Consider the following 10,894-nt stretch of genomic DNA (forward strand, 5'->3'; position numbering starts at 1 on the left):
GAAACAATCTTGTAATTCAAAATTCTAGTGTTCTTATTTGTTTATAAAGAACACATTACAGGTCTGACATGGCTGGTAGTTAGGGCGCTTGACTTGCAATCTGCGTGTCGCGGGATCGAAACCCGTAGCCGAACATGATCATCCTTTCTGTCGTAGGGATGTTATAATGTGACAGTCAATCAAACTATTCATTGGTAAAAGAGTAGCTCAAAAACTGGCGGTGGATGGTGTTAGCTAGCTGCTTTCCGTCTATTCTGTTAGTTCATAATTAGGGACAGCTAGCACAGATAATCCTCGAGTAGCTTTGCGTTAAATTATACAAACAAATAGATATTTCTCGGCGCCAAGCAGGTGATCCAACATTCTAGTCTGTGGGGAAAAAAAGAACGCACTATACACATAGGCCTCTAATCAAAAAAGCATCTTGTGAAACTATGCATACGGAATCAAACTTCTTTATAGAGAGCATCAGATATACTATTTTTTTTAATGTACATGGATAATCGTATAGATACTCAGGAATGTAGGGTTTCTACTCTTGACATTCAAAAAAAATGTGACGTCAGTCTTTATAAAAAAAAAAAAACAACCCATAACCTTCAAGTATTTTATGCATACTTTTTTTTTCCTGGAATACAAGTGTCAGTGTAAAATTTATAGTTCCCTTTGTTCGAAAACTGAACATCCAGATAAATCCCACAGAATAACCGAAAGATGAAAACGAATGTAGAGTGGACTTGATTACTAGAAATAAAAATGTATGAGTGATACACTATAAAAATGATAACATTTATGACTGCTACGTTTTTGCTTATTTGCCTGGTCTTCTATCATGGTTGGTAAGGAATATCTCAAAATACATTAAATACCGTCAAATCCCAGTATTGGGGTAGATAAGATTAGCCCCAGAGTTGTCTGTGCTTGATGTTCACTAGTCTTCTTTCTAGTTTATCAGTTGAATATTAGGGACGGCTATACAAACGCAAGTAGCTTTGGTGGAGTTTTGCGCGAAAATTTTAAGAATCACAAAAGACAACAACATTTAGTTACGTTACGTAGCGCATTCATATATTTACCTCTGTAAACTTCAACCTCGTATCGAATGAACTATTTATTATTTTTACGACCGAAAGATGAATTTTGTTTTTTAAGCACCATATACATTTTTCTACAGATACATGATTGATCGGATGAACTTCCCTCCACGCGAAGCTATTCAAGGTAGGTTTGTCTTCACAATATTCTAAGAAATATCATTACAATTGTAAAATGTTCTTGTAACCGTATTTATTTTGATCATATTACTTGCTGTGAGAATAAAGTATAACTGTTAGTTTTTCCCCAGTTTCTACTGAAATGTTCATAGTAACACAAATAATGAGTTATTTTAGTCTAGTTTTTGGTAAATCTGTCTTCAAGTTATAATACTCATGATGTTAGAAAAACACGTAGGTTCAAGAAGTCTTGATACAAATGAATAAAACCCTATAACCCGAGCGCTTTCGAAAGGTGGACCTATCTTCTTCAGGGGCAAACTGAGAATCATTCAAGTTATAATATTCACCACTTTATTTTTGTCTGTTCATCAAAAGAGTGTCATTAAGTTGACTTAAACTGACTAGTTATTTTATTAGGACCCAATTTCACTGAATATTTATTTTGATTATTATTCATCTCATTAAATAGCCATGACTCTTGCGATATAGACTGCATATGATGTCAATATCTCACTCATCGAGAAGTATAGTCTCCATTGGTTTCACATTTGTTTATCCTGTAGATACCCGATGAGATAAATTAAATCATTACCATGTTCTACAAACCAATTACAGATAATATGAATGTATTGTTTCATTATTGTTTTGGACGTGAACAGTAATAGCACTCAGCTTGTTACTTGCCCTCTTCTAAATGAATCATACAACTGAACTTCTATCATGAGATCCTTCCCACACCATTATACCACCTCCAAACACAGTGTCAGAACAGCATAAACAGAGTGAAGTGCTTTGTGTATTTTTTACTTTATATTTTTACTTAAGAGTGAATACGATGTATTAGACCACATCATACACTTTCAGTAATTCACGGTCTATACTTTGCATTATAAGCACAACAAAAGCCGTTCCCTTCCTGATTTTATGTGAGATAAACGGTTTTTGTATTACTTTGTGTCTGTCATATTACATGTGGCACTTCTATAGGTAATGAAACGTTGACCGTTGTTAAAGGAACTGGTTAGTTTAGATACACTCTGACATCTGTTAACAGTATCGTTAATTTCCTGAAGAACCATCTTCGTTTACTGTTTTCTATTAAAACGTTGTCAGTAAACATCCCAACTGGACCGACTCCAATTAATGCAATACAACAGTGGTTCTCAACGTTTTTTATTGGCGCAAGATCTATTTGTAAAAATTAATTGCTATTCGCGACCTAGTAAATAGCTTTAGTACCAAAAATACCTAGTTTCCTAAATACTTACTAAATGAATATGTTTCCAGAGTCTATTTGTAACCCTTTCACACATTCTAATGACCCAGTCATATCCAGTAATATCTAGTAGAGAATAAAATTATATCTGTGCTTCTTCCTCGATGGGTCAGCGTTAAGTTTGAGGGTTTATAACACCAAATATCAAGTTTAGATACCCGCGGTGGGCACTGACAGATAGCTCATTATATAGCTTTGTGTTTAGTAACCAAATCGCTGTATTCTTTTATTTATATTATGCACTGAAAATTTGTATGATGTTGTCATTCACGTTACTTGTGGAAAGAAAAGCTTCTCACAACTGAAACTAATGTAAAATTAACTTAGATCCAAGATGATGTAGGAGCGTTTGATCGGTCTTATCATTATACCGATTGCTTTAAGTGACAGTTTGTTTCTTGTGTAAATGTTGCCTCACCATACTGCATGTTTAATTTGTAAGCAAAAATTGCAATGTTAAAAGCTCAAATAACTCATGTTGTTTTGTACGTGGTAAATTCACTCATTTTACCATATGAAATATTGCATCTTATTTTTGCGCCTTAGTTAGCTTTAGCCCACACATACCCAAAAGCATATTTTACGAAGCGTGGCACAAACCTTAAGGCCGGTGCTGTTAAAAATATCAACATTATAAGAAAATAGATAAGCCTAACTAGCGCAATGATTCATCGTCAAACATTGTAAGAAAACATTGCAAATAACGAATATAAATATTAATTTCATTTATAATTGTCAAGTCTCAAGATAATCATAAGGAAAGCTAGCAAAGGATTTTGAACTCCATAATGAAATCCAGCGCACTTGCGCTTGAATCCTCAATTAGCAGAATGGAACATTCTCTATTTTATAATATTTTTAGGTATTCAGAATTTCCGTTTGTAGATTAATAGATAGATAATTCGCTGAAGGTTAGTCTATCTTGCGATATCGTAGAATTTATTGAACATGTAAATTATCGTAACTTCAGCTTAGAGTATTAAACTCACTTTACACTGATAACTAGTAAACTGGCCGCCAGTACATACTCAAGACACAGAGAGACTCTTCTTTTGACCCTCTAATTGTTGTTTTGGTTTGGATTTAATCTTCTTTTTACTGGTTCATTTCTTATAGGCCTGGCATGGCCTAGTGATTAGTACGGTCGACTCAGCCGTGAGGGCTTTATAATGTGACGGTCAATTCGAGTTCGTTGGTAAAGGAGTAACCTAAGAGTTGGCGGAGGGTGTTGTTGACTAGCTCCTTTTCCTCTAGTCTATCACTGATACATTAAGGACGGCTAGCGCAGGTAGCCCTCGTGTAACTTTTCGCAAAATTCAAATCAAACCATTTCTCATATTCATTTCTTTTGAATTTGTATTTTTCATAAAATCAATGATTCGGGTTGTTTCATTTCAAATCGTACTCTCGCTGAATACTACTACTACTTTTATCCTTTTAATGTAAACACAATTTCATGTTTGATATTCGAGATAATTATGTAAACATGAAGAAAAAAAAGATACTTCAGTATATAATATTATGCATTTTCGTGAGTTAAAGGCATTTTTCTCACTTCTGTTTATCTATTATTAAGAGTATTGTTATTTTACAGGATTTAGTTGGGGGCTAACGAAACGTTAAGTACAATCAGAACTATACATGTCCAGACATGATTCTTACATGTTACCACACAGCGGAACATATAAAGTTGTACTGAGTGAAGTTGTTTATCATAGCCTCTTTAACAGGTCAATTAAATCGAGGGTTTATGACGCACCAGCTGTGTGGATGAAGAAGCCAATAATAATAAATATGTTTCTGTATAATGCTCACGCGCTATTCCACCAGTTTACACTCTTGGCTATCATAAATACTTTAAACGGTAACTATCCTATTAACCCAATTATTTTTTCACCAAAACTGATTTATTGGTTTAAATAAGACGTTAGTCAGCCTGTCCTACTTTTCTTTATTTTAAATATTAGCGTTACTCATGCTAATCTTTATACCTACGTTTAATACTGTTAAAAAGAAAATTAAGGTACTGTAGTTATGTCCAAGTTGTTTCCAGGAGGACAACGTTGGGCAAAAACTTTGATATGTATGAGCTAAGTTATTTGTGTAATAGTAGGCAGAAATATGTAATAAATTACATTTTGTGGCAGAGAAAAATATTATGATGGGAGATAGTATTCAGATTGAGAATAGTTTTATGTAAATTAAAGTACTAAATCTAAAATAACGATATTTATCCTATAAATACTTATTATTTTATTTCGCCTTTATTGGATGCACCGGTATGTTGAAAAATAGATGAATAGAAGTATAACGAGTTGCTGAAATAAGTAGAGATATATAAAAGAAGTTAGAAATTGAATGCGTTAATTCTAAGGGTATAGTCCACAGAGTGAATGCAGTAGCAGTTCTAAAGTTAGAATGAGCTACATTGCATTAATTCTAAGAGTATAGTCCACAGAGTGAATGCAGTAACAGTTCTAAAGTTAGAATGAGATACATTGCGTTAATTCTAAGAGTATAGTCAACACTAAAGTTAGAATGAGATACATTGCATTGATTCTAAGAGTATAGTCCACAGAGTGAATGCAGTAACATTTCTAAAGTTAGAATGAGATACAATGCGTTAATTCTAAGAGTCTAGTCAACAGAGTGAATGCAGTAACAGTTCTAAAGTTAGAATGAGATACACTGCGTTAATTCTACGAGTATAGTCCACAGAGTTGGAATGAGATATTCTATGCTTTATAAGGTGTTTGATGTAACATCTGTTTAAAATATTGGATTAGAATAGTTTATGTGGGGTTTGGGGATATGAAACAAAAAAAAAGAAAATTTTTTATCAGGTAAAACAAATTCCGAAGCTCACTTCATCCTTCACACCAAACCTTGCTGTATATAAGTAGAATGACATTGTTTTTATTATTGTTAATTATACATTATACTTTTTGAAGGTTTTGATTTCGTTTGACCTCTGTTTATAGCCTTTCAAGTAGCCAGAGGTTATCCAATTGAAAGAAAAGAGTACGTGAACAACTTGCTTGGAGACAGTTTGTAAGTTAACCACCACAGATAACTTTGTTCGTTTTATTTTGTAGTAATGTGGATATCTTGTGTTCACAATTCTTTCACACAGGTCTTCGGTTTGTTTCTAAATATGGCGTTTAAGGACATAAATATTTAATACAAATTTTAGATTAAGAATTCATAGGTTGTTGTAATTATTGTTCTTTCCTGAAAAAATGGTCAGTTTAGTAAAATTTTTAAATGTGTATTATAACTAATAAATCACTAATATTTTAAAAAAGTGTATGAAAATGTAATACACTCGATGTAAAACGAAGAAAGCTTGATTCTTAGCGTGACCGGTATTATCTTACAATTGTATATTTTTAGTTCTGATGACCGAAAGATAAATCCAAATACCAAAAAAGACAAATACTTAGAACTCCCATCTGTACAATTTCAAATTCGCTACTCAAAACCTAAGCAATCAGAGTGGCCAATTGAAAAAAAGCAAAAATGTTTTGGAATTCGAGACTGGATACAAAACTCTTCTCACCGACAATTTAGTAGACCACGTGAGAAAACATATGGAATGCAGGAGTCCTTATCTGGGCAACCAGCTGAATCAGGTATGCAACACCACATAACACAAAACTCCTTACTCCAACAACCTAGTGGATCATCTAAGATGACTTATGGAATGCAGGAGTCGTTACCTCGCCACCCCGTTAGGTCAGATAGGCAACACTATATAACACAAAACTCCTTACTCCAACAACCTAGTGGATCATCTAAGATGACTTATGGAATGCAGGAGTCGTTACCTCGCCACCTCGTTAGGTCAGATAGGCAACACCACATAACACAAAACTCCTTACTCCAACAACCTAGTGGCTCATCTAAGATGACTTATGGAATGCAGGAGTCGTTACCTCGTTACCCCGTTAGGTCAGATAGGCAACACTATATAACACAAAACTCCTTACTCCAACAACCTAGTGGATCATCTAAGATAACTTATGGAATGCAGGAGTCATTACCTAGCCATCCCGTTAGGCCAGATATGCAACACTATATAACACAAAACTCCTTATTACAACGACCTAGTGGATCATCTGAGTTAACCTACGGAAGTACAGGAGTTGTTAGGTCACGTAAGCAGAAGAATCAAACACAAAACTTTTTATGCCAACAGCCTCGTACCTCACGTAAAGTAACATACAAAATGCAGGAATCGTTACCACGGCAACCCTACAGATATCGTGAAAAGTATTACACCATACAGAATTTTTTACATCAACGACCTAGTGGATCACGCGAGGCAATCAACGAAACGTTTATGTCTAGAAGATCAAACGAAAATTTTTGACAAATGGATAAACCATTCCTGCCAAATCTTGACGGTTCGTGTAAAGATACTTACAAACTGGAGAATTCATTCGACCCGACGAAGAGCGGAACACACAGAAGATCTTACAAAACTGTCTCCGAAGGGTCACTTAAATATCTGTTAAGGTGTAAGCCGTAGTAACAGCAGTGAATCATATTACACGAAAAGTTTAAAACAACAGCAAATCGATCTAAACAATCCTTTGAATATCGTGAAAATAATTGAAGTGGTCACCAGAAATGTCTGTGAAACTTATCCAGAAATAACTGTTCAGGTTTAATAGATATTTTTGTTGTAAAATACTTAGCACGAATTTATGAGAACGAAAAGAAAAACAAATGACCGGTTTCATTTAATGACACATGTATGGAGGACAGAATTTGCAGGAATGGGGAATAAATTGAAAAATATTACCTTTGACATATTTTATTAAGCTGACAAGCTACTGAAGGTAATAGGTGAGAAAAGATTTCAAAATGTTTTATCATATAGCTTTCCTTTAATAATAGAGTAACTGCAGTAGTTTTGTGCTTTTATATTTTTATCTTTTTGTTATAAGAAAAAATTGTGATAACATTCGAAACCCACATTGAAATTGAAATTATGGAAAATATTTTATCAATGTCAGTGACTTGGGATAAAAGTGGTGTTAACTTGCGATGTCCTGTGTATGTATACTATGAAAAATAAAGACTTAACTGAATGAAATATTTTTTCTAGTTTTTTTGTGTGTGTGTGTGTTGTTGTTGTTTTTTTTTATTTGGAGCGTCTCTGTAAAACTTATTTATCTATAGCATGAACAGTGAAATAGCTACACTTTTGGAAAAGAAAGAAATAAGATGACCGTGACAAACTGTAAAACAAAATTAATGGTAATTAAAACAAAAAATGATGAATAATAGTTGGTTGTATACATAACAGAAGGTAACAAAATACAGTATGAATGTTGAATACAGTCGGAAGGTTAATAAATATTTCTATTATTACACTACTTTTACAATAAAATTGTAAACCAAGTATTGGGTGAATGTTAACATTGATTAATATTAACTTCCGATCAGAGCAAGTTATGTACTTAGAGTGAAACTAAAAATCCAAAACATTAAACATACTGGATATAAACGATAAAAAAACAACAACTAGGTAATCAGAAAGTTAGACCTTCCCTTCCCCTTTCAGTCACGTCTAGCCTTATTGCGCACACACTATGAAATAGCGAAGCCAGCCAGGTTAAAAGTTTGGTTGAAATTACTCTTGTGACCTGGATAGAAACCTTGGAAACATCGTAATTTAACTGTGTTGCAAATTCTCAGTTTCTCACGATGTAGCGTGACTTGGTATGATAAACATGTTAATATGGGTGAGGATTAAAAATAAGAATATAGAATTCAAATTGTTAGCAATGTCAGCTGCCGTGCCAATTCCGTTTATAACGAAAATAAAAATACAGGAAATTTGCAAATAAATATGAGTTATAAAAGAATTTGATAAACTACGCAATATGGACTATTTTTCAAAGACATTTACGCCTGAGAATTTTTCGTTTTACGTCCTTAATGCTTAGCGCTTAACATGCAAAAATTGCATCAGATAGCTGTTGTATGGAGGAAGGTTTTATCTTTAATCGAAAATAGGTTAAGTCATATTGTATATTTATTATTGTATTTCTATAATTTCTTACTTTGGGTTGTTCAGATGTGGAATAAGGTTGTGAGTTTTTTAAGTTTAACACTTTTTTTGTTGCTTTGTTTTTGTACTGTCTGGCACAGGACATGGGTTGGCTGTGTGGCAGAATTCCGAAGTTCTGAACTGGTGACCCGCATTCGAAGCCGTGAGATAAAAATATTTCTCGCATTTTAAACAATGGGAGCCTTATAAGATAAAGAAAGTCAATTCCTTAGTATAGATGGTGACTGGTTGCCTTCCTTATGGTTAGTACCTGAAAATTAGTGACAGTGGCAGATAGCTTTAGTACAATGTAGTGCTTTTACTGGACATATCACGGTAATATACGGTAGTTGGGATCCCAACAATTTACCACAAGGTTCACGGTAACTTACTGGCATACTGACTGATAGTAAGTTACCATGAAAAATAAATCTTGTTAAACTACTGTTTTATTGGTTATCAGTAAATTACCGTTTTTTTTTTGTAAATTACTGTGAACTCGACAGTAGCCACTGATTTTACCGTTTTTATCTGTAATACTTTACTGTACATTATATGGCAACTTGCTCCATCATTTCACAGTACTTAAATTTATTACCGTAAATTCTGTACTATTTTTATTTCAACATGCTGCAAAATAGGCAGAAACACGTACAATAAAGTGATTCGTGGTGGTAGTTATTAGTTTGCCTAAATTGCAGTGAACTATTAAATGCAATAGACAATACACTGACTTCAGTCCATCTGATCCCAATTAAGATTTTATCCACACGAATAGTCTTTATTCGTATAAGAATAAAATTACGTATTATAAACACGACTTATTATACAAGAAATAGACTAGCAGTTTAAAGCATCAGAACACAATATTATTACGATATAGATTAACAGTTTACACTTACTTTCAATGAAATATAATAACATTAAAACTGTAACAAACTTAATGTTCTTGAAATGCCTTTAAACAATATACAGTTTCATCTTTTTTCGTCTTACAAAATGAACACCAAAGAGAGTGAATCTAAAGCCACAATTTCTCATGCCTAACTCAAAGTAATACACACTCATATATATTAAAAGTTATAAAAATAAATATTTAGAAAGGGACCTGTTTTGGGCTTATAGTTCTTTGAGTTCAGTTTGTTCACTCAAAATCAGCCAACTTGTTCAAGAATCAATTTTCACCTGCACCAGTTTACGCTTGTTTCTTTTACCACATTACCTTTTGGTTCTCCTCTCAGATCTGATAATAAAGATATATCAGGCAGATGATAGTACTGCCTATGTAGAGATGGCTCGGATTGCTCATCGAAATGGTATTTTAAAAATCTCCTCAATAGGTTATCAGAACCTTACAATACTATACAGTGTTTCCTTTTATTACAATATCTATGTAATGACTGAGTCTCAAGTTCTGAGAATTTCTGTAAATATCATAGCAAAAAAGTTGGATTTCTTTCTTCTGCTTCTTTTTTATTACATGATAACACAAAAATCAAACTAATGGTGTCAAACAAGTTCATTGAGGTGACATAGTTTCAAACGGAGTATCCGCTTTTATAAGTATTACTAACTAGTAATTTTAAAAAAATCGTAATTCTAGTACAAACGATGTTATCATTACCCCTTGAAGTTAGTTTTCTTACAGACATTTATTGTTCCTTTTAAAAAGTTTAAGTACAGAGTGAAACAGGAATTACCAGCCAATAATAGATAAACAATACATATTACAGTTAGAACCTTACTGTATTTAGAACTTGATTATAAATACAACCTCCCACCCCCCTCTCTATTGAAACAATGCATTAAAGAAAATAAAGCAAACAAGTAAAGAAAAATCTTTTCAATAAAGGAAGTAAATCTAGGGATGGCTAATATCAATCATTCAAAAACAAGATAGTAGGGATGGTACTTGCATCATACCTACATAATAGTACAGGCAAGAATTAACATATAGCAAGATATATATAACTTCAATCGCAGTTGAGTTTAATTTATCCTATTTTTGTCTGTTAACATTCTGCTATACTCTGTGCCTGTGCTATTATGTGGGATGATGCAAATTCCATCCTTACTATCTTGTTTGCATTGTTTTTGAAGGATTGATATTAGCCATCTCTACATTTACTTCCTTTTTTTTTAAAGTTTCTGTCTTTATATATAGATATGTCAAATAGGCTCAAGGGTTCCGATACGGTAGTCAAGTGTAATGTTGGAACATTTATTGGCTCGACTGTCATTAGCACTGTGAATTATATACACCTGGAAAAAAGTTAAGCACCCCCAAATATTTTTCAGGATTGCTTATTGAAAATAAGGTTTAATTTTCATGATGTTGAG

General features: G+C 33.3%; 1 protein-coding gene across 1 annotated transcript in view; it reads left to right on the forward strand.

Annotated features, from left to right (window-relative positions):
* Positions 1-7,594, forward strand: part of LOC106464658 — a 100,086-nt gene extending 92,492 nt beyond the window's left edge. The window contains exons 8-10 of the mRNA XM_013924818.2: positions 1,175-1,221; positions 5,475-5,544; positions 5,887-7,594. Coding sequence (XP_013780272.1) covers positions 1,175-1,221; positions 5,475-5,544; positions 5,887-6,865 — 1,096 coding nt within the window. The 3' untranslated portion in view covers positions 6,866-7,594. The remainder of the gene's footprint in view (positions 1-1,174; positions 1,222-5,474; positions 5,545-5,886) is intronic.
* Positions 7,595-10,894: the final 3,300 nt, after the last annotated feature.

This window comes from Limulus polyphemus, unplaced genomic scaffold, assembly GCF_000517525.1.
Source record: "Limulus polyphemus unplaced genomic scaffold, Limulus_polyphemus-2.1.2 Scaffold1711, whole genome shotgun sequence".
In the NCBI taxonomy this organism is placed as follows: domain Eukaryota; kingdom Metazoa; phylum Arthropoda; class Merostomata; order Xiphosura; family Limulidae; genus Limulus; species Limulus polyphemus.